The 23,801-nt window shown below is 41.2% G+C and overlaps 1 protein-coding gene across 1 annotated transcript in view; it reads left to right on the forward strand.

The window, feature by feature from the left end:
- Positions 1–23,456, forward strand: part of LOC101155642 (calpain-1 catalytic subunit) — a 78,983-nt gene extending 55,527 nt beyond the window's left edge. Inside the window, exons 9-22 of the mRNA XM_023949080.1 lie at positions 9,352–9,426; positions 9,533–9,693; positions 10,218–10,378; positions 10,470–10,481; positions 10,674–10,885; positions 14,307–14,346; positions 14,435–14,500; positions 14,589–14,646; positions 14,737–14,801; positions 14,910–14,978; positions 15,251–15,329; positions 15,443–15,559; positions 21,775–21,833; positions 21,947–23,456. Coding sequence (XP_023804848.1) covers positions 9,352–9,426; positions 9,533–9,693; positions 10,218–10,378; positions 10,470–10,481; positions 10,674–10,885; positions 14,307–14,346; positions 14,435–14,500; positions 14,589–14,646; positions 14,737–14,801; positions 14,910–14,978; positions 15,251–15,329; positions 15,443–15,559; positions 21,775–21,833; positions 21,947–21,973 — 1,201 coding nt within the window. The 3' untranslated portion in view covers positions 21,974–23,456. The remainder of the gene's footprint in view (positions 1–9,351; positions 9,427–9,532; positions 9,694–10,217; positions 10,379–10,469; positions 10,482–10,673; positions 10,886–14,306; positions 14,347–14,434; positions 14,501–14,588; positions 14,647–14,736; positions 14,802–14,909; positions 14,979–15,250; positions 15,330–15,442; positions 15,560–21,774; positions 21,834–21,946) is intronic.
- The last annotated feature ends 345 nt before the right edge of the window (positions 23,457–23,801 follow it).

Genomic DNA, 23,801 nt, shown 5'->3' on the forward strand with positions numbered 1-23,801 from the left:
AGTTTTCAACTGCTCTCATGAGTACCATGGACAGTCCCTGAATCAATTCCTCCTACTGGGCCCCACCCTCGGGGCTTCATTGCTTGGAGTCCTGTTAAGATTTCGAGAGCACCCCATTGCAGTTAGTGGTGACATCAAAGGGATGTTCCACCAGGTCCGCCTCCTTCCTGGCAATCGCTCCCTCCCTCCCCTCCCCTCCTCAAGTTCCTGTGAGTTCCTACGAGTGGATGAACCTCCGAGAGTTTTTGAGTGGCAGGTCCTTCCCTTAGGAACAACATGCAGCCCCTGCTGCGCCACTTATGCTCTTCAACGCCTCGTTGCAGATCAGAGCCATCCCAGTGAGGACCTGAAGTTTTCAGTGGAAAATTGCTTCTACGTTGATAACTGCTTACAGAGTCTGGACTAATCAAAGGAAGCGAAGTCCCTCGTGGATCGTCTAAGAGCCCTCCTAGCATCAGCAGGCTTTGACTTACGCCAGTGGGCCTGCAATGATGCAAGTGTACTCAGTCACTTGCCTCAAGATGCCAGATCTGAGAGCCTGGAGCTGTGGCTCGCACAAGATAAGTCAGATCCACAAGAATCTACCCTTGGCCTCAGTTGGAACTGGGAGACAGATACCCTGGGCTACAAACATAGGTCCGTGACCTATGAGAAACCAACTCTCAGGAACATCTACAAAGTCCTAGCATCACAGTATGACCCCTTAGGTTATCTGTTGCCCTACTCCACCCGCGCAAAGCTCATCATTCGGCAGTTATGGGACAAGAAACGCAGTTGGGACGACTCCAACCTGCCCTCAGAACTCATTCAAGCCTGGACCAGTTGGGAGGCAGAGCTTCAGTTTCTATCTCTGCTGTCTCTCCCACGGCCTTATGTGTCTGTAAGTACCACCTCAGGAGATACCACGCACCAATTGCACATTTTTGCTGATGCATCTGAGCAAGCCTACGGAGCAGTGGCCTACCTGCGAACTCAAGACAGCAACGGTGAGGTACACCTGTCCTTCATTCTTGCACGATCACAAGTGGCTCCTAAGCGCGTCCAGTCGATTCCCCGTCTGGAACTCTGCGCTGCCCTCACAGCGGCCCAACTAGCTCATGTCCTGGAGAAAGAACTCACCCTGACAGTGAATCAGATGGTGTTATGGTCCGACTCCACAACAGTTTTAACCTGGCTGCAATCACAATCCTGTCGCTATAAGGTCTTTGTCGGAGGAAGAGTAGCCGAGATCCAAGAGCTCACAAAGAATGGTACCTGGCGCTATGTGGATTCAGTCAACAATCCGGCGGATGACCTGACCAGAGGGAAACCCCTGAGAGCCCTCACAGAGCATAATAGAATGGTAAATGGCGTACACTTGTATAGCGCCTTTCTTCCTACAAGGACAAAGCGCTTTACAGTCACAGACCCATTCACCCAGTCACACACACATTCACTCACACATTCACACACTGGTGGCGGCTCCGCTGCCAAACACAGGCGCCCGCCTACCACCAGAGGCAAGCTGGGGTTCAGTGTCTTGCCCAAGGACACTTCGACTCATGGGCGTGCAAGGCGGGAATCGAACCTGCAATCTTACGATCATGGGTCGACCGCCCTACCGCTGCACCATGGCCGCCCCGATAATAGGTGGTCACAAGGACCCCCTTTTCTTCTCCAAGACCCAGACACCTGGCCAGAGAGACCTAGCACGGAGCCACAGGAAGACTCTACAGAGCTTCGGAAAACTGCCTTCTGTGGTTTAGCAGTTACTTCACCAAGCAGCAAAAGTGCTACTGTTTACAAGACCTGGCAGGAGTGCATCGAGGCTAAAGTCCATGCCCTCCATGCATCGAGCCCTTCAGATTCTCCTCCGATCGCCGAAGAGTATCGCCAAGCGGAGAAACTTGTCATACAGCAGGCACAACAAGAGTCTTTCCCAGAGGACTACAAACTGTTAGCAGCAGGAAAGTCAGTCTCATCTAGCAGCCGCTTACTTACCCTCTCTCCTGAGCTGGACCAGTCATCAGGCCTAATAAGAGTAGGTGGTCGGCTGTGTCGGTTAGAGGGCCTTAGTGACTTAACGTTGCACCCGATCGTCCTAGATCCGACACATCCAGTTAAGCTGCTGCTGATTAAAAGGTACGACCAAGACCTCCGCCATCCAGGTCCAGAGCGGGTCTTTGCGGAGTTGCGGAGATCATTCTGGATATTACGTACAGACTTCAAGATTATGAAGTAGATTATGTGGGATATCAGCCAAGAGATCTACCACAGTGGAGCTCACCACCTCCACTGAGGACTCTCGCCCCCCTGCAAGAGGACCCAGCCCAGATGAGTTTCTTCCAACCACCTCAAGCTCCCTCAGGAAGCTTCATGTAGAATGCTGCTCACTCCGAGATGCCTCAGCTAGCCCCAAACTGCTTCCAGAGGAGAAATATGGGATGGGAAACGCTGTCTGCACCCACACGCTCATACCAGGCTGTCCCACACCACGGCCCCCACTTCTCTGCAGAGATCAGAGCTATTCAAGAGGAGAATGCCAAGCTGCTTCAGTCACAACAGTGGATCCAGTCAGGCTTAAAAGAACTGCACGAAGCTCGAAGTGAGATCAAAGAGCTAATCAATGTCGCTCGGACACTGAAATCAGAAATTGCTCAGTCCCACAGTCCAGCTCAACATTCTAGAGTTGCAGTTCCCCAGATCTCCTTTCCTAAACTAGAACCTCAGGAGGAGAGTGATTGGCCTGATCCTCCCCCCTGGCCTGAACCTGAAGAAGACTTGCAGCAGGATATGAAGCAGCTAAAGATCGAAGGGGCAAGTAACCAAGCATATTACTCTTCTAGAGACTCTGATACTTCCCCTCAGTGGCCTCCTCCTCCTCCACCACATATACCACTGGCTGCAGCCTCTGTTAATACAAAGCAGTCATTCTTTCAGCCAACTCAGCCCCCATCTCCAGCTATGAGGGCAGCACCCCGCATTCCGCCTGCTAAACCCCACATGCCACCTGCAGTACCTGAACAGCTCTATAGAGGTCCTCAACCTACCATTCCTAAGTTCACAAATCCAGACCCCAGTGAGTTTGCCAGGCTCCGCATAGCCCTAGAGAACCTGCTTCCTGCTAACACCACCGAACTGTTCAGATACCAAGTATTAGTAGACCACCTTAAGCTGGAAGAAGCCAGGCTTATAGCGGATGCTTATCTGAACTCTCCAACCCCTTACACAGACACACTGGCAGCTCTCCATGATAAGTTTGGCCAACCCCATCAACTTGCCCTCAGGAAGATAGCAAGTGTTCTCGATGCACTGGAAGTGAAGCGTGGAGATATCGCTGCATTTCAGAAGTTTGCCCTCCAAATACAGTCTCTGGTGGGGCTGCTGCAAACCTTGGGCCCTGAAGGTGAAGTTGAACTGAACTGTGGATCACACGTTGCACGTCTCCTCAGCAAGCTTCCACCTGAACAGCGTGCTGATTTCCGCAGACACCAGTTCAAGCAGGCAGGAACCAGCCACACTTTAATCGACCTGTCAGAGTGGTTACGCTATGAGTCCTGGTGTCAAGGGTTTGACAACCAAACCACTCCAAAGACTTCCAGAGACAGGCCGAGCATGAAGAACGAGACTCGTACAGCTAAACAAAGTGTGATGGTCCTCCATGGCGCTGGTGAGTCAAAACCAACCTTGTCATCTAAAGCTGGTTACATGAAAGAGAAGATTAAGAGTAAAGTGTACTGCGCCTACTGTGACAGCAATGAACATTATCTCAGTCAGTGTGGTGAAGTTGCCAAACTCTGGGAGGCCATCCGCAAATACCAACACACCTGTGTGGAATGCCGGCGCTGGAGGGCCAGACCAGCCATCCCTAAAATGGCAGACCTTCCAGCTGCTCGCCTAAGAATATTCAAGCCAGCTTTTTACTCCACTGGTGTAGATTGTTTCGGTCCAATGCTGGTTAAAGTGGCTAGATGCCATGAAAAGCGTTGGGGAATAATCTTCAAGTGTCTGACAACCAGAGCAGTGCACCTGGATCTCCTGAGAAGCATGGACGTGGACGCTTACCTCATGGCCCTAAGAAGATTCATCGCCAGACGTGGGACACCAGCGGAGATTTGGTCTGATCGGGGGACCAACTTCAAAGGTGGAGAACGTGAACTCAAGGAGGCCTTTACAAGCATGGAACCTGCCCTACAGCAACAGCTTGCTCAGCAGAAAATTAGGTTTCACTTCAACCCACCAGCAGCTCCACACTTTGGTGGTGTGTGGGAGCAGGAAATTCGTTCTGTGAAGACGGCCCTATACACATCTGTTGGAGCCCAACCAGTCTACGAAGAAGTGCTTCTCACTGTGCTCTTGGAGGTGGAGATGATCCTTAACTCTAAACCTCTGGGCTACGTCTCTGCGGACGTGGCAGACATTGACCCTGTGACACCTAACAGTCTCCTGATGGGGCAGCCTGACGGATCGCTGCCTCAGGTGGTCTATCCAGACACTGAGATCCTGAGTCGGAGACGTTGGCGGCACTCACAGGTGCTCGCGGACCACTTTTGGGCAAGATTCCTTCGGGAATACCTCCCCACCTTGCAGACCAGGCAGAAATGGCATTCAGCCACCCCAGAACTCTACATGGGTGCAGTGATCATGTTAGTTGATCCTCAGCTGCCCCGAGCTTCCTGGCCTATAGGAAGAGTTAAGATTCATCGGAGTGATGATGGACACATCCGGTCGGCTGATGTTGAGATAAATGGACATGTGTACACCCGACCAGTTGATCAGTTGATCAGTTTTCCTTGTTTTATGTAATTTATTTATTTACAGTAGGGCTATTTGTGTTATTTATTTAGTGATGAGAGGATTTTTGTTGTTTGCAGACTAAATTGGAATATTCAGCAAAGGAATAAATGCAGAACGTTTGACAAGTGGAGTCATCTCTCCTTTTTCTTCCTCCCTGTGTCCTGACCGACACCCCATCTTGTTTACGGTTAAACTCCTAACCCGAATCAGCAATACAGTCCTCCATCCTCACAGTCCTCCATAACAACTTATTTATTTCATGAAGAGCTTTTTCAGGAGAATGAGTCTGTCAATCAGTGAAAGTGGGCGGGATCTAAACGCTCATTGGCTCATCCATGGAAATCGACTCTTACTCCTCGAGACCCGCTCTGTGGTGTGCCAGTCAGAGGTGACATATTTCAGCGATATCTGCGCGGCTTTGTTGACATTAGAGGGCAAATAGAGAGAAACTGTCTGCTGCAGAAGATGCAAACATGGACGACTCTGTTTTTGTAGTTTGAGGGTTTGTGTGGACCAAACCACAGAGGAGCTCCGGTCTTCCACATCTCGAAGTCCCCCGTTGAAACACTCCTCATTCTTACGCCATTCACTCAGAGCTCACATCGTGCCTTACACTGTGTCGGCTCGCAGGAGGTGAACTGGCGGACCGACAGTCAGACCAGGCAGCTGTGGAAAGCGAAACAAGCCTGCTCAGGCCTCCTGAACCTTATGATATTTTTCTATTTTCAATGAGACAATGATTATAATCAGGTCCTCTGATTTTATTTTTCCCTCCCGGGAATATGTTGAACCTTTCCCGCGATGACGTTTCTGACCATGGTCGGAAAACGCAGCGGAGATCCGGGATTGATTGAGCAATTCTGCAGCCAGGGCTTACTCCAAGAATCAGGCTCTGTACTTTTTTTACTATTACTTTTCCGGGGGACAGGGCAACAGACCCTTAACTTGCGCTCACACACTCACTCTCGCGATGCCTGGGCGCTCTGATTTACACGTATTTTAAGACGTAGTTTGACTGCAAGATCTGAAGCAGAGACTCTCTCTGGGATGATCTCATGAACTCAAACATGGAAACATTGTTATCATGTAGAACTATTCAAAATAAATAAACCTGATCATGACTTTAACACTCCATGTACATTGTGCATCCATGCTTTTTACTGAGATAAGCACAGGCAACCACTCCATGTGGCTATCAGGCTAATAACATTAGCTGGTAGCCCCTCCCACATGCGGGATGTTGCGTTCATGGAACTCCAGTTCATAGAAGTTTTGTGGAACTCCATCAACCACCCAGCCTAATTTAGACCACTATTAGATGTTAATGAGAAGATGAAAATTGCCGAACCGACCACATAACCAACTGAATTATGCATACTCTGCCAAAGCCACTTTTAACCGCAAATTTAGAACAAAAACTGCCCAATTTCGTGTAACACTGTGGATGTGTTGAGGTGCATACTCCCCCTAGTGTTGAGGAGTGTGCATTGCGCCGTCACGTTTGGTGAAGTATCTTCGATCGATGAAGTCAGGGTGCTGCTGCTCATGTCTGAGTAAAGGATTAGCCAATCACAAAAGTGTATCCGCCTTGTCTAGTTTGATTGACAGACACACAATCTCCTGAAAAAGCTCTTGATGAAATAAATACGCCATTGTGAAAAACAGCAACATGAAATAAAAACAAAGCTACTTTGGAAAATATTGATTTTGAAATCCAAGGTTCTGAAAAAGACGTAGAATTATAATAATATTCCACATAAATAAAATGAATATTTTAAAATGCTGTTTTAAAATAATGAACATGTTTTTAAAGCAAAATGAAATATATTGAATAATATAATGGCTAATTTAAAATCGGTGTGCAGGTTTTTCACAATTTCGTGATCTTTTTATATATTTATAAGAGATTTCTTGGTTGATTGTGTATTTGCATGAGGTCATATTTATTTATTTAATTAAATATTTATGTATTTAATTATGAACAGTATAGGACTCCATAGATATTTGCTGCTTTTCCTATTTTGTAATTGTTAAATCTAGGAATAGTCTGTTTGCAAACACTTAGAGATTTTTGTCTGATCTAATACAGTTTATTTTTTCCATTTTACTTGATGAGTCTTAAAGCGCAGAAAGCTGACAGTCTTTGCTTCTACCAAAAATAGCTTCTTTTTTGGTCAAACTTTCACATTGAAATACTCTGCAGTCTTCTGCAGGGAGTTCATCCAGACTGTGTGTTGGGTTGATTTAGCATTATTATAGTAGCATTTATGCAATAGGCCTATTTGTATTTCTTTATAAACTAGAAATTAATAAATTAATCTATAATAAAACTATTTTCTTGCTCAGATTTGCTAAAGCGCATAGATAAAAGCAAAAACAAATTCTACAAAGCTTGCTAGTACTGGTTTGGAACCTCTTTTGCATTCCGAACTACCTTAATGTGGCATATATTCAACAAGGTATTGGAAAAATTAGTCAGAGACTTTGGTCCATATTGACATGATAGTATCACACAATTGCTGCAGATATGTCTTCTAAACATCCATGATGCCTGTTCCACCACATCCCAAAGGTGCTCTATTGGGTTGGGATCTGGTGACGGTGGAGGCTATTTGAGTCCAGTGAACTTATTGTCATGTTCAAGAAACCAGTCTGAGATGATTCCAGCCTTATGACATGGCGAGTTATCAAGCTGGAGGTAGGATGATGGTAAACGACGTATTCTTGTATAGCGGTTTTCTACCTTCCTCGAAAGTAGAAAACCTTAAGCCAGGGGTCGGGAACCTTTTTGGCCGTGAGAGCCATAAACACCACATATTTTCAAGTGTAATTTCGTGAGAGCCATACAACATTGTAGTGTCCCTTTCCCGCACTGAGGCACGGAGACTTAACCTTTTTCAAGGTTTTGTATTCTGGTTACTGTAGGCTATAAACTAACGGCGTACAACTTGTTCAGCAACTCCTCAATCTCTCCCGCCGAGAGCGCTTCACCCAACTTTTTATTCCACCGCTCCCGCACAAGTGGGTTTCTGAACAGACTGTGCTACTAAAAAAAGGCATTTTTATACCATGGAAGACTTTAAAAATGGACCATTTTTATGGCCCGCAGCAGCAGTCACTGACTGCAAGGACCATATTGTTTTCGCAGTTTGGAAGATTTCTGCACCTTTCAGCGAAAATTTGACCCCTGCTGCATACTTGAAAAGTCACCAAAATGTGCACACACCTAGGATAAATTGAAAATTAATTTTCCACAAAGTGAACGTCACCCCCCTGAAGACGAAGACATCACGGCGAGCAATCCCGTAAAAAAAATGAATGGGTTGAAAATCGCTTAGGGGGTCGAAAAAAAGGTATTTCAAAATACAGTTACAAAATCAAAACGCACGTGTTGGGGATATCCCAAGAAAGTTTTGAAATCAATATTGGACGGCCACATGACCTACGGCTTGGGGGCCATTTTGTGGCGAACTCTGAGAATTTTCGATTTTCGCATTTAAACAAAAGATGGAATAATGAACTTTTTTGAGCGATTTCCCCCCCCCCCCCTCACGCACATGTAGCTAGCGTAAGTTTACAATCAAATCTGGAGTTTCAGCGACCTTTGACTTCGGGAAAAGGCTGCCATCTAGAATTTTTCACGAAAAGAACCTTTACTACCACATGCAAACGTAAACTTGTCGTTGGGATTTTTATCGATCTTCTCAGAACTGTTTGGGCATCAATGTAAAGCTACTGTGGAAAAAAATGTTGCAATTAAAAGTTTTAAATTTTCAACGGCATGCACGTGGCTAGCTAGCAAAGTGGTTACAACTACCATGTCTTCCAATGTAATACTGTGAAAATTGAATTCATGCATCCATGGCTGGAACTGGACATAATGACAAAGACTTGTTACACACATATATGGAATGTGGGGAATGTTTATCATTAAACCTCTGAGGATATTAAAAAGTATACTTTTTCCGATTCATCTGAAACTTAGGTCGATCTGTTGGTTATCTCCAGGCAACCAAAACATAAAATAGTTGCTATGGAGATAAAATCAACAGAAAAGCCACCATTTTGAAAAAAGTGGATTTTCTATCGACTTATGACAGGTAGCTCTTACCAATGGAGCAATGTGTTTTTCTGTGTGAGTTCATGACGCTCATCGGTAAGCTAGCAGTTTTAGCCACATTAGCAAAACTAGCATAGTTAGCATAATTAGCATCTTAAGCAAAGTGTTTTTCTGAGGCAGCTGACAGTGCTTATCGCAATGCTAGTACTAACATAGTTAGCATAATTAGCCTTTGCAGCTTTGACTAGCCTTTGTCAAAAGGTGGTCGCTGAGGGTGGTGGTGCTGCGTAGAGATGGACAGCGATAGCACGGAGGTGGTGCGTAGAGGTGGGCATGGAAGGCGTGTTGCGCCTGTGGGCCATACAACGCCATGTGCGGCTTTAATTTAGCTTTTTTTTTTTTTTTTTATATATTCTGTATACATTTTCTGATGGATCTTTAGACACCAAACATCTTAAGCTCTGCCAGTCTCTTTGCTGTTGTGAAATTCACGGTTTTTCTTGCAAACCTCTCAGCTCCAAGGAGTGGAGCTATGTGGATAGCTCTGTCAGGGATCGACTACAAAACCGCAGTGAAGACGGTGAATTTTGGTAAGTGACCATGGATAAATTTGTGCAAACCATACTTGCATGTGTGCTTTTTCATCTGATCCAGTTTTTTAAAACTTAATGGTGATGTTTTTTCCCGTCTTCTCAGGATGGCATTCAGTGACTTTCTGCGGGAGTTCAGTCGTGTGGAAATCTGCAACCTGACAGCGGATGCCCTGGATAACACCCAGATGAAAAAATGGAGCTCCTCACTCTTTCAGGGGGAGTGGAGGAGAGGCAGCACAGCTGGAGGGTGCAGAAACTACCCAGGTATGAAACCTTGACAGGAACAAGCAGAGAAACAACTGACTGGTTGCAGATGGATGAAAATGTGCAATGGTGAATATGTGCAATTATCTTTTTCTTTGTTTAATTTTGTACGTGCGTCTCTACAGTCCAGAAATTCTGGTAGAAATTACTGTTTTAGAAATTCTTGAAAGCCCAGTTTGGCCAGCATACACAATAAAGGGGTGAAGCAAATCATTTTAGAGGCTTATTATTCCATTAAAAATATAGATTTTTGTTATTTTTGCAATGCTTAAATAATCTTTTAATGATTTTTGATGATTTCTTACTCTTTGTCAATAATGATACTAATATTGATTCTAAAACTGTGGAGAAAGTGGGGGGGCAAAGTATTTTTTTTTACCCTTTAGCTTCGCGCCTGCTATATTTTAGGACTTGAACATATTTTGTCACTACTCCCCTTTCAACTTGCACTTTTTGAAAAGCTTTGGGTTAAATTATAGCCTGAAAAGGAGGAGTAATTTGCCCTTTTACCTTCTTTTCTGCAGCAACTTTCTGGCTAAACCCTCAGTTTAAGATCAGCCTTCAGCACCCAGATGTATCTGGTAAACCAGACTGCAGCTTTTTGGTCGGCCTTATGCAAAAAGACCGCCGGAAGAAGCGGCAAGAGGGCAAAGACATGGAAACTATAGGATTTGCTTTGTATGAAGTCAGTGGCTTGCAAGAAACCTTTTTTATTTTACTTTCTGCTATTGCGTAGTTATGAGCAATATTGATTTTCCATTTCCATTTTTTTGCAGGTTCCAGATGAGGTGAGCTCTTCTATGTTGTGGTTTTGAAATTTGAGATGTCTTCCAAAAATATTCAAACATTTGAAAAATTGTGGTTAAATTTGCATGCAGTAAAATTAAATTCCCATAAAGCTCCTTAAAGAACAAGTGTTTTAGATATTAAAAACGTTATTTGTTTTTTGAAATCATACTAACTCTGAACTCCCCTGTTAGTTTAAAGGGAGTTCGAATGTTCACCTCAAACGAGACTTTTTCCTCACCCACGCCTCCAGCGCTCGATCCGAACTCTTCATCAACCTGCGTGAGGTCAGCTCTCGGCTGCGGCTGCCAGCTGGAGAGTACATTGTTGTTCCCTCCACCTTTGAGCCAAACAAAGAAGCTGACTTTGTGCTCAGAGTTTTCTCTGAGAAACCAGCAGATTCAGAGTAAGCGCACGTGAAAGGTGACAAAGAAACCTCTGAGAAAAATCTGTGGTCATGATTGTTGGGATGCTTTCAAATGGAGGACTGGCTTAACTTTGAATAAGTTGCACAATGTTTCAATATATTTCTAAATTAAATTGAGGAGCCAAATAAAAAACCCTTAATTAATCACTAATAGTCAATAAGAATGCTAGTTTTTGAAAAAAAAATTTTTTTTTAAATAATTATTATTTTAAGAACCTGTTCCAGCCTTGATTAGCAAAAAGCCAAATAAACAAATACATTCTTTAAATATGAGATTTTAAAAATAGAAATTTAGAAAGAGATCTATCAGAGTCCATATCTGCTTTGTGTTTTGTCTTTTTTTTTTATATATTGGATTCTCTTAATGGATGTGTCTTACTTTAGATTTCTCTCGTGAGATGAATTTTAAATAAGATATCAAACGATTAGATCAAACGATTCAGGCTTCCACGCTGTCCATTAATTTCTGATAATGGTCATCTCATCAGCCATCATCTCTTACGTACCAGAGGAGAGCTGACACAGGCAGCGACAACAGCAGATGCTATTCTGAAGCAGAATTGACAGCATCATAACTGTGTGTCAATCGTGTCCCGGTAGCCAATGGGCTCATAGCTTCACCCCCACTTAAAATTAGCCGTCACACCAAAAAAATATTTGAATTGAAACTGTAAGTTTAGATCTTAAAGTTTAAAGGTAGACAAACAAAAAAGCAAAAGTTAAAATACAGAAGTCTTTTTAGTAGTAGTAACAAAAAACATTCTTTTTCATTTGGAAACAGTTTGTAGGTTAAAAGATTTTTTTTTAATTCAAGTTTCAAATTTACAATATATTTTCTTTTTATTTTTTTTTTACTTTTCCTGTCTAACAACTGAGCTAACAGATGAGAGCGGAAGGCCTCTTTTGTTTGACACATTTTATTGTTAGAAAAAGAAGAAGAAAGTGGGGTGTTAGAGACGGATAAGGGTCCAAAAGATAGGGGGATAAAAGAAGAGGGAAAAAAATTAAGTTACGGAAGTTTGGGGATAATTAAGAGGGGGGGGTAGAATCATGAAGTACCAAGTTGCTGGAGGTTTATCCTCATTACTGTCAAATGTAGATGTTAGTCAAAAGGGGCGAGGCCTGTTCACATATACACTCAAATATCGCAAAGATACCTGTGGCTCCAAAAACTTCACATACCAACATGTCAGCACATACACAAAGAACTTCAACTCACATGCACACTCATGCACACAAACACACACATGTAAAGCATTTCATTCTGTTATGCATAATATTTGTGCAAAGGTGAGCCGACACCTGTGCTTAGGTGAAAGTTGAGGTGAGAGTGTGTGTGTGTGTGTTTGTGTCTGCGTGTGGGTGTGTGTGTGTATGTGAGAGTGTACATACAGTACAGACCAAAAGTTCAGCATTCAAATGAATGGGAAACTGTGTCCTAACTTTTGGTTTGTACTGTATATGTGTATGTATATACGTGTATATGTGTGTGTATGTGTATATATGTATGTGTGTGTATATATATATGTATGTATGTGTGTGTGTGTGTGTGTATATATATATCTATATCTGTCTATCCATCTCTCTCTCTCTCTCTCTCTCTCTCTCTCTCTCTCTCTTTCTCTCTCTCACATAGAGTTTGTCCACACCTCACTCAAAGAGTTTTCTTTATTTTCATGACTATGAGAATTGTAGGTTCACAATGAAGGCATCAAAACTATGAATTAACACGTGGAATTATATACGTAACAAAAAAGTGTGAAACAACTGAAAATATGTCGTATTGTAGGTTCTTCATAGAAGCCACCTATTGATTTGATTACTGATTTACCTTTTGATTTGATTACTCTTTTGCACACTCTCGGCATTCTCTTGATGAGCTTCAAGACGTAGTCACCTGAAATGGTCTTCCAACAGTCTTGAAGGAGTTCCCAGAGATGCTTAGCACTTGTTGGCCCTTTTGCCTTCACTCTGTGGTCCAGCTCACCTCAAACCATCTCGTTGGGTTCAGGTCCGGTGACTGTGGAGGCCAGGTTATCTGGCGCAGCACCCAATCACTCTCCTTCTTGGTCAAATAGCCCTTACACAGCGTGGAGGTGTGTTTGGGGTCATTGTCCTGTTAAAAAATAAATGATGGTCCAACTAAACACAAACCGGAAGGAACAGCATGCTGCTGCAAAATGCTGTGGTAGCCATGCTGGTTCAGTATGCCTTCAAGTTTGAATAAATCCCCAACAGTGTTACCAGCAAAGCACCCCCACCCCATCACACCTCCTCCTCCATGCTTTACGGTGGGAACCAGGCATGTAGAGTCCATCCGTTCACCTTTTCTGCGTCGCAAAAAGAAACTGTGGTTGAACCAAAAATCAAAAATTTGGACTCATCAGACCAAAGCACAGATTTCCACTGGTCTAATGTCCATTCCTTGTGTTCTTTAGCCCAAACAAGTTTCTTCTGCTTGTTGCCTTTCTTTAGCAGTGGTTTCCTAGCAGATATTCTACCATGAAGGCCTGATTCACACAGTCTCCTTTTAACAGTTGTTGTAGAGATGTGTCTGCTGCTAGAACTCTGTGTACCATTGACCTGCTCTCTACTCTGAGCTGCTCGGATGAACTTATCCTCTGCAGCAGAGGTGACTCTTGGTCTTCCTTTCCTGGGGCGGTCCACATGTGAGCAAGTTTCTTTGTAGCGCTTGATGGTTTTTGTGACTGCACTTGGGGACACTTTCAAAGTTTTCCCAATTTTTCGGACTGAGTGACCTTCATTTCTTAAAGTAATGATGGCCACTCGTTTTTCTGTACTTAGTTGCTTTTTTCTTGCCATAATACAAATTTTAACAGTCTATTCAGTAGGACTATCAGCTGTATATCCACCTGACTTCTGCACAACACAACTGATGGTCGCAACCCCATTTATAAGGCAAGAAATCACACTTATTAAACCTGACAGGGCACACCTGTGAAGTGAAAAACATTTCAGGTGACTACGTCTTGAAGCTCAAGAGAATGCCACGAGTGTGAAAAGTAGTAATCAAAGCAGAAGGTGGCTACTATGAAGGACCTAAAATATGACAAATTTTCAGTTGTTTCACACTTTTTGTTATTTATATAATTCCACATGTGTTAATTCACAGTTTTGATGCTTTCTGTGTGAATCTACAATTTTCATAGTCACGAAAATAAAAAAAAACTCTTTGAATGAGGTGTGTCCAAAGTTTTGATCTGTACTGTATCTATGTATCCATATCTATACATATATAAAATGAAAGTTTTCTTAATATAAAATGAGTGTTTTTATTCTCTTTAAGCTGATCCTAATTTGTCCATTCATTAATTTTCTAAACCTGTTTCAAATGAGTTTTTCAGATAAATGATTGGTTTTCTTCTTTTGAATTTTATAGGGAGCTTGACGATGATGTAGTAGCCGATCTTCCAAAAGAGGTAAGAAGTAAATATTGCCTCCCATTACTTAGTCTTACTGCGTTAATGTATTTTTTTTTTAAATGTTTACCACTTTTTTTTGTAAAAGATTCTCCTGGATGAGAGCCAGATTGACGCAGGTTTTAAGAGTCTCTTCAAACAGCTGGCAGGACCTGTAAGGCTTTCCTCCTGCAGAGAAGTGGAGCTGCTTGTGTTTGTTGTTGGACATTGTCAGGGTAACTGACCTCTGTTTGTGTCAACAGGACATGGAGATCAGTGTCACAGAGCTCCAGAACATTCTCAACAAGATCATCAGCAAACGTTAGAAATGTTAACTCATTTCAGTGGACTTCTAAACTTGCTATATTATGCAACGTTGGTCTTATTGTATTTTTTTTTTCTGAAAACCAGATAAGGACCTGAAAACGGACGGCTTTACACCTGAAGCTTGTCGCAGTATGATCAACCTCATGGATGTATCCTTAAAATACCGCTAAGCTTAGGTTAAAAAAAACAAAAAAGAAAATCTGAATATCTTTAAGTTCATTTTTATTCATAAAATACTCCTGAACTTCTTTTCAAAGACGGATGGCAGTGGCAAACTGGGCTTGAAAGAATTCCATGTGCTCTGGGAAAAGATTAAAAGATATTTGGTGAGGGTGAACTAATGTCACATGAACATGGCTTTTAAAGAAACCTTGGCTGCTATTTTTCTTAGTTTTGCCTTAAAGTATGAATATAAGCATAAACAATCAGCCGTATGTTATTTTTCTCACACATGTAAAGGATAATTGGTACAAGTTCAAAAGGAAATGGCTCAAGAAATGTAGAAAAACAAAAGACTTTTTTCAGCTCTAAATCTGCACCCCTCCCCCCCTTTCTTATTTTTTGTTGATTTTGATCACTATCTTTTGTGACATGTCAGACCATCTTCAGACAATTTGACTTGGACAAATCTGGGACCATGAGCTCCTATGAGATGAGAATTGCTCTTGAATCTGCAGGTATTGAACATTTTTCCTTTTGTCCCATAAAATAAAGCAATCCAAGAAGAAAATACTTTTTTTTTGTCTTTTCTCATACTTTGTCATCTTGTACTGTTCATTTGCCCCTTTAGGCTTTAAGCTGACCAACCACTTGTTCCAGCTGATCATCCTGCGGTATACAGAGGAGGACATGAGTGTTGACTTTGACAACTTTGTCACCTGTCTGGTCAGACTGGAGACCATGTTCAGTGAGTTGACTTAATTAAATAATAATAATAAAGACCCACTTTGATGAAAATCATGTTTTTGGTGTTTTTAACCCGTTCTTTCTGCAGTTTTCTGATGATGGACATATATTAAGAAAATTAAGCTCAAAACTGCATTTCTGAATATTTCTCTTTTCAAATTGTTGTGAATCAGAAACAGACGAATAAATGCAGTTTTTAAAAGCTTGTAAGTGTGCCATAGACGTTGCTATGGCACCAAAGCTCCTGCTCCATTCTGATGCATTCACTTGTAGAGAACTAGATCCATTAACAACTTCATTTTCCTTGTCTGAGCTGGCATCTGGCTCAAAACTGTACGGCTGGATAATAATCGATAGCTCCAATATTGCTTGCATTTTTTGTTGTACTAGTAATGTTAGGTTTGGGGTGTGAGGGACTGTAAGCTAGCAGGAGAGACAATAAACAGATGAATGATCGGAAGGGAGCGGGTTTACTATATTTCAACATTCCCACTCGCAAATTGTTTTCTGCTTTTCCCTTAAAAAATTTCATAATCATGATTAAAAGACCACTGGGAGTGCTTTTTACAATATTTCAATAGAAGACTGGAGTGGGACTCTAAACATTATTTTGCATCTTTATTGTTCAACTGTAAAAAAATTATCAAAGAAATTATCTTATTTAGCAACCAAAGTGAAAAAAATGACCATTTTCAAGGGTCTATATCATACCTTTAAGCCTTTCAGCATATGATAATATATTACATTTGATACACTTAAGAACAAATTTTGTAAAATTTTAAGTTATTTTCTCAGCCTAACTTTGTATTTGGAAGTAAGACGACTGTATCTCTGAGGCACGACCTTTCGCTCCTTGTTGGTGCCACCCATTTCAGGACACTAAACAAGAGCCAGCAAACAACATTCGGACTTCTGCAAAAATGGAAGAGCGTATAATAATAATAATGGATTGGAGTTATCTGCGCTTTTCAAGACACTCGAAGCGCTTACATTGTGTCCATTATCCATTCACTCCTCATTCATACTTGGTGACGGTAAGCTACAGTTGTAGCCACAGCTGCCCTGGGGCAGACTGACAGAGGCGTGGCTGCCAGTTCGCGCCTACGGCCCCTCTGACCATCACCGGGATCATTCATGCACATTCACACACCAGTGGAGCCACACTGGAGGCAAGGAGGGTGAGGTGTCTTGCCCAACGACACGACGACATTTTGGCTGGTGGGAGCGAGGATCGAACCGCCAACCCTTCGATCATTGGACGACCCGCTCAACCACCTGAGCCACTGTCGCCCCCAAATATTGCGCATGTAACCCTTCTGTGCTTATGTAGTAAAAGAGTGGGCTGTGGGTTCTTGTTCTTTTAACAGATTTACTTATAGGTTAAGTAATATTGTTTTGGATCGATGGCACTATATTAAAAAGTAAGCAGGAACTCTACTGTGAGTTTGAAAACAAAATAATTAATGAAGTCTCAATACAAGTTATAATTTGAACATTAGCCCTCCTTTAATGAAGGATAAAGGAACATTAAATATAGAAATAATAATACAGTGATTATTACAAAATAAAGCAAATTACAGACTCTTGCTGCACAACTAAAGATTATACACTCACAGTGTAGTCAAAATTCACCACAACTCCTGCTGTTTCATCACCGCGGAGATCAAAAATCCCACACCTTCACAGCTCTATTCCAAACAGTGCCTGTGACGCGGCAGTAACACGGCAGCAATATGGTAGTAACAGCACTAACAGGGCTGGTTAAAAAAACATACCTGTAAAAGTCAGTGAGAGCAGCAGTAACTTATAGCCTCTGCTCGGCATGCGCCTCCTGTGCACTGAAACCATAGAAGTCTTCCTCCTCAGTCAGATTGGAATAGCGTCAGATAGTCTTCGCCACACTCTCTGTGTCTCCTTCGTTGTCGCTGTCAGTGTCACTCTCATCCTGAGGCAAATTCACTCCTGAACTTGCGCTGTCCTATCCGTCACGCTGCAGATCGGCTTTTCCAAACCCGTTGGCGATGGTGGATTTTTTCACACTGCTTTTAACAATTGTTTTAACTTGAAAGCTACGTCATATGCATTTCTTCTTGCATTTTCCATGATGAGGGTCTGTTCGTGCTAATCATTCACAAAGCAGGAATTTACATTAAACTTGCGTCTTCCTCAATACATATACCCTATTTCCCCTGTCTCACTCTTACCCTTTCTGCTTGAGCGCCCCTAGCGGGCGTCAGAAAAAATGCATTACATCTTTTTTTTAAAACTCACTACTCGGCCACACACTCACTTTAAACCAGAATAGATTATTTCCTAACTTTTGGTAAAGATGAAGATGGAATTCAGAGATGTGAAATAGAATCAATAGATATAAGCGATCATGCACCATTATATCTGACTATTCAGTTAACCACATGTCCACAACTATTCTCTAGGAAATTAAATTCATCCCTGATCAAAAACATAAATATTAAAAAAGAAACAACAAAAGAAATGAATGATTTTCTTAAAATAAATGATAATTGTGTGTAATTTCCAATACTATGGAACACATTGAAAGCTGTCATAAGGGGAAAATTATATCTATCGCCTCCCATTGGAAGAAAATGCGTAATAGAAAGGCTGAAGAATTACCAAAGAAGTTAACACAATTAGAAAGCAAACATAAAAAGAACCCTTTAACGGGCATGCTGAAACAATTAAAAGAATTTAGAAATGAAATAATCTGAGTACACTTGAGATAAAGAAAAATGTAATGTATTTGAAACAGAAATACTACGAAAGTGGATCCAAATCAACGAAAATTTTAGCATGGAAACTGAAAAAGAAAATTGCTGACAGCACTGTAAGCAAAATCAAACATCCAGAAACTGGAAACATCATGACCAAGTTAAGTGAGATGCATGGGGTATTTTAAGTATTTTACAAAAAATGGTACTCCAAAGTACCTGGTAGGACTGACGACGAGATTGATTATTTTCTTAACTCTATAAACCTACCAACTCTGAACGATGAACAAAATAAGAAAATGACAGCAGAGGTCACAGAAATGGAACTTAGGAAAGCCACAAGTCGTTTGAAAACCAATAAGTCACTGGGCTCTGATGGCTTTACCGCAGAGGGGTACAAGGAATTTAAAGATGGGTGTTAAAGAAATCCCAAATACCATCAAGTTGGAAGTTTGTATTTGTATTTTGAAGCCATTATTTCGGCCATTCCCAAAGAAGGTAGAGATAAATCCGAGTGAGGCTCATATAGACCGATCTCTGTCCTTAATATAGACTACAGACTGTTTAGCTCAATAATGGCCAGCCGAATGGAGGAATTTGTATAGAGTCTGATTAAGAAACCGGCAGACACAAGATAATATACGCAGATCTCTGCATATAATAGAGAAGATACAAACATCTAAAAATAAAGCTATGCTCGTGAGTATAGATGCAGAAAAAGCATTTGACTCAGTAAATTGGGATTTTCTGTATAAAGTACTGACTAAATTTGGGTTGCACAACACAGTTATTGAAACAGTGAAGAGTCTGTATGCTATTCCTACAGCAAAAGTTAAAGTTAAGGGTTACCTCTCAAACAGCTTTACAATCCAGAGAGGAAATAGACAAGGTTGTGCCTGGTCTCCACTTTTATTTGCCTAATATTTAGAACTGCTGACACAATCGATTAGACCAGGGGTGTCAAACTAATTTTCACCGAGGGCCACATCACTATAGTGGTTGTCCTCAAAGGGCCAGATATAACTTATACATGTAACTAAATCTAATGAAAAATAAATGTAACTACTCGTTATTGTTAAACAACTAATTATTTATTATAACGTTTTAAAGTGACAATTACAGTTGCATAGAAAACACATGTTTGCATGTTACTCTAGCATAAATCCTTTTAAATTTTGTCCACTAATTAAAACCCACATAATTCCATTAATTCCATTAATGAAGGATCAAACTTAATAAAGAAAAATAACATAAAACTGAGCTAGAAAGAACTTGTATTACACGTGTAATATTTAATAAAAAAAGGCTGCACACAGCCTTGCATCCAAATGATGGTTTGATGACTACAATTAGTCTGCACACACACATAAAGGCCCGTACACACCGGGACGAATATTCGCCAGGCGTTATTCGCCAGCGTTTTTCGCTGACGATGAACCGAGCAAACATGCAATTTCATTCCCTGACATTAGATGGCGCTTAATGTAAACAGAAATACTCCTGTACACAAGGTGGCGCTGCGCAACTTTACCCTTCTTAAAGTCGCTTTTCACTCAAAAGAAGAGAGCAAGTATTTACGTGCTTGTCAGAATAATACAAAGAAAACATGAATATTTCAAGCACCAGTAGCTCCAACTGGTGCTTGGTTCGGGGATATTTTAGAATGTCCGTCATTATTTCTTCGCTGCAGTGTAGACGCTACTTGGCGTCTATCTTCTTTGCTGGTATGTGTGCTCAGCAAGGCAGTTTTGTGTTTGAGCGCCCCCAAGTTGTGTTTTACTGTAACTTCAGAAGCTCCAGACACGTGTGCAAAAGCGCCATTCTCATTGGTCGAATAGATTTCGACGCGAGGCGTCAAAAAAAAAAAACGAACCCGAGGCGGTTTTTTTTTTGACGCTTTGACGTGTGGCGTTCTTTCGCGTCGGTGTGCACACTCACATTGGTGCCCTTTGTTTAGTCACGAGGCGTTAAACGTCGGCGAAAATCGCAGGCGAAATTCGTCCCGGTGTGAACAGGCCTTTAAGGTGGCGTTATTAGGAAACACATTTCTGGTCTGTATGCATTTTTGACAAACAAGAACCCTCACTCAACTGAATATGTGAAGACATTATGGGAGAAGGAGGCCGGAATGAACATAACGCCAGAGGAATGGACATCGATATGGAAACACCAATGGAAATGTACTGCTTTACAAAGATGGAGAGAATTTGGATGGAAAAGTTTGATCAGATTCTTAATCACACCTCTTCAAAAGACTCATTATGATGGAAACCCTCCTTTATGTTAGAGAAAATGTGGAAACCAAAGAGCACATGTCCACATCATGTGGGACTGCCCTCTCATCATACCATACTGGACTGATGTACCAACTTTAACAATATGGTGGGAATTAACATTAGAAATATATAAAATGGAAGAACTAACGGCACATTTGAACAATAAAGAAAGCCGGTTTATGTTATGCTGGAAAAAGTGGCTCCAATATGCTAATTTACATATGCCAGATATTATTTCAAAAATACAAACAAATGGATAAACACTGGTCACTCCCAATAGTTCAGTGTTCTTATAGTTTATTTAAAAAAAACTTTTGTTTCAATGTTTGTATATTAAGAAATTCTAAGCAAATTCAAATTGTAATGTTTATTATACTGTTTTGTACTGTAAAGCTGAAAACTTATTTAAAAAAAAATACATAAATTAGCCGTATCATTGAATAAGTCTCAGGGTTGAAAGCATGTGACAAAAGTAGTGGCTTATAATCCGGACATTACGATATATAGCCCAAGATTACAACAATAGTCAGCTCAATGGGCTTCATACCGGTTATTGTATAATAAACATGACATCATAGAATTCAAAAGGTAATGGCTAAACTAAACTTAACAGACTTAACTAAGCTGGGCATCCCTGGCCTTAGACCCTCCTTCTCGGTACGGGAAAAACTCCTAAAAAACAAATGGGAAAAAAAAAGAAGAAACCTCATGGATGTCCACATGAAGGAGGGATCCTCTCCCAGGACGGAGAGTCCTTGAGAAGAGTTAGTTTATCTAACCCTACAACTACATGTTTAAATAGTCAAGCAGATGGGCCTCATCCAGATGGTATTGGGGAATGGGTGGGGGTGGGAGACGAGCCAGAGACAGGGTCCATGGCAGCTTTCTCAGCGTGTGTGTGTGGTAACCTGGGGGCAATACTGGAAGTGCATACTCTTCCTGGAAGGGACTGTTACTCACTTATCTACATCCCAATGTGAGAACCCACTCGTTTTCAGAGATTGGAAGGGGCTGGTACTCAGGTTTACTGTGGAATACTCATGAGTGCTAGAATGGATTAAAATAACATTTGGGGTTGTTTTTTGTGAGGAATTAACATTATAATACACTTCAAAGCTCAAAAAGGTTGATCTTGCATGATATAGGCCCTTTAAATGAAAAGCAAACATTCCTGCACCAATTGAGATGTTTTTTTTTTCCTTTCTCCGCAGAAACCTTTAAAACCTTGGACACAGATGCAGATGGTCAAATATCCCTCAATTTCTTTCAGGTTTGTCAGCACAATTAGAAAAACCTTAGTATTTCTCTTTTTAAAGATTGTTCATTTTTTATTGGTCCCGGATATTTCTTACATTCTTTGGCTTCCCCCTCTGCTTTTTTCAGTGGATCACCTTGACCATGTTTGCCTAGGCGACCAGACTCGCTCAGCAGTTTGCTGCACCCGGCTCCAGGCATTGGCATCTACTGTTTCAGAAGTGCCTTCTCTGAACCAATTCTTCCTCTGTTTTCAAATGGTTCAGCAGAGCCTACATTCATGATTGTAGGGCCTGCATTGGAGCCATGTGCCAATTTTTAAAAAGAAATATCCTGTTTTGCCGAATGAAAGAAGCCGTTTCTGTCTCTCCTCTCTACCAATCCACTTCCTGAATACTGTAGCTTACTCTTGGTGCTGGCAGACATTTTTACCTCCTTGAAACAATGGCTGGTGTTCTTCTTGTAAACTCTTTTTTTTAAGCGTAGCATTGTTATATCTTGCTGAAAGTTGCATTTTAGAAAGACGGTCTCAAGTTAAACATATGCGATTTGGATCCCAGGTCAGAGATCCAAGTGTAGTTAACATTAGAATAAATCCTTAAGTTTGACAGTAACTGATACTGAGAATCTAAAATGCACAAAGACCATGAGTGCCATTTCACCCCGTTTTTTGAGGATCGAGATCATACATATGGGTTAGGTAAATAGTTGATACTAATTTTTATTTTTACGTGTCAAAAATCATAATCATTTTGTTTATTTATCATTTGGTAGTCTAAGAGTTCCCTATAATCTATTTTTTTCGTTTATTATTAATTGGTTTTCATTTATTTCTACTTTTCCATTACATTAAAATGCCTCTGAGTTATGTTACCTTTGTCTTTTTTTAACTATTTGATGCTGCATCAACTCTAAGGAGATGAACTAGGTGACTTAAATGAATTGAAAAGAGTTTGCATATATGTGGGTGTTTAGCAGTGCTGATGGCCTTGGCGCAGTCTTCCAACTTTTGGCAAACTTTGTGACCCCCTCCATAAACATCAGAGGGTCCATGATTGAGCGGACCTTTATGTTTATGAAGAGACGATAGTATTGCACTGTATTACAGGGAATTTGTTTACTTCTTTGTATCTCAGCTTTAATGATCATAAAGGGCTTTTCTGACAAAAGCAACATTTAAAATTGAATTGCTTTTGTGTTTTTTAGAATCAGTATGTTTATGTTTAAGGGGGGTGTGAAGATTTATGCAAGATGGATGGATATGTTTTGAGCATGCAATGTGAAACCTCTCTCTGTCATCCAAATTGATTTTATCTGGGAAACAAAGTGTTTACTTTAAGCCTTTAGGTATTTCATATGTTACTAAGACTCTTTAAAGTCAGTTCTACAGCTTTGTTTTGTTTGTTTTTTGGCAAATCAAGTCTATCTGAAACATTTTTCATTAAAAAAGCAGCTGTTAAAACTTCACTCTGACCTGTGTTCAGGTACTGCAGTGTAATGCTTATGTAACACTGTTCAATGTTTACAGGGGCAATCGGCCTGGGTCTTTTGAACCTGCACACCTTGCAACTCTGTACTTTACAGTACACCTTTTAATGTTCAACCTCTCAGTTTGAAAATAAAGACTCTCTAATTTTTTGTTTTGCTTTTCAACCATAAATTCTGAAAGACCCACTCTGATCAAAATGGTGTTTTTTAACATGTAATTGCAGCATTTTTCTGATGATGGAGAGCATATATAGAGAAAATTGAGCTTAAAATTGCATTTCTTTGTATTTTTTTTTAAATAAAAATATTCTGAATGAGAAGTAGATGGAAAAAGTGCAGGATGAAAAAGCTTGTAGCTGTGACCAAGGTGCTGCAATCGGTGGGTCGCAACCATTGATAGTAAATGGAACTGGACTGACCAAGCCCTCCCCCTTAGTGTTCCAAATAGGAAGTACACTCTGGTCCCAAAAACCCAAAATCCCATAGACTTATATTG

The sequence above is a fragment of the Oryzias latipes genome, chromosome 18 (assembly GCF_002234675.1).
Source record: "Oryzias latipes chromosome 18, ASM223467v1".
Taxonomy (NCBI): Eukaryota; Metazoa; Chordata; class Actinopteri; order Beloniformes; family Adrianichthyidae; genus Oryzias; species Oryzias latipes.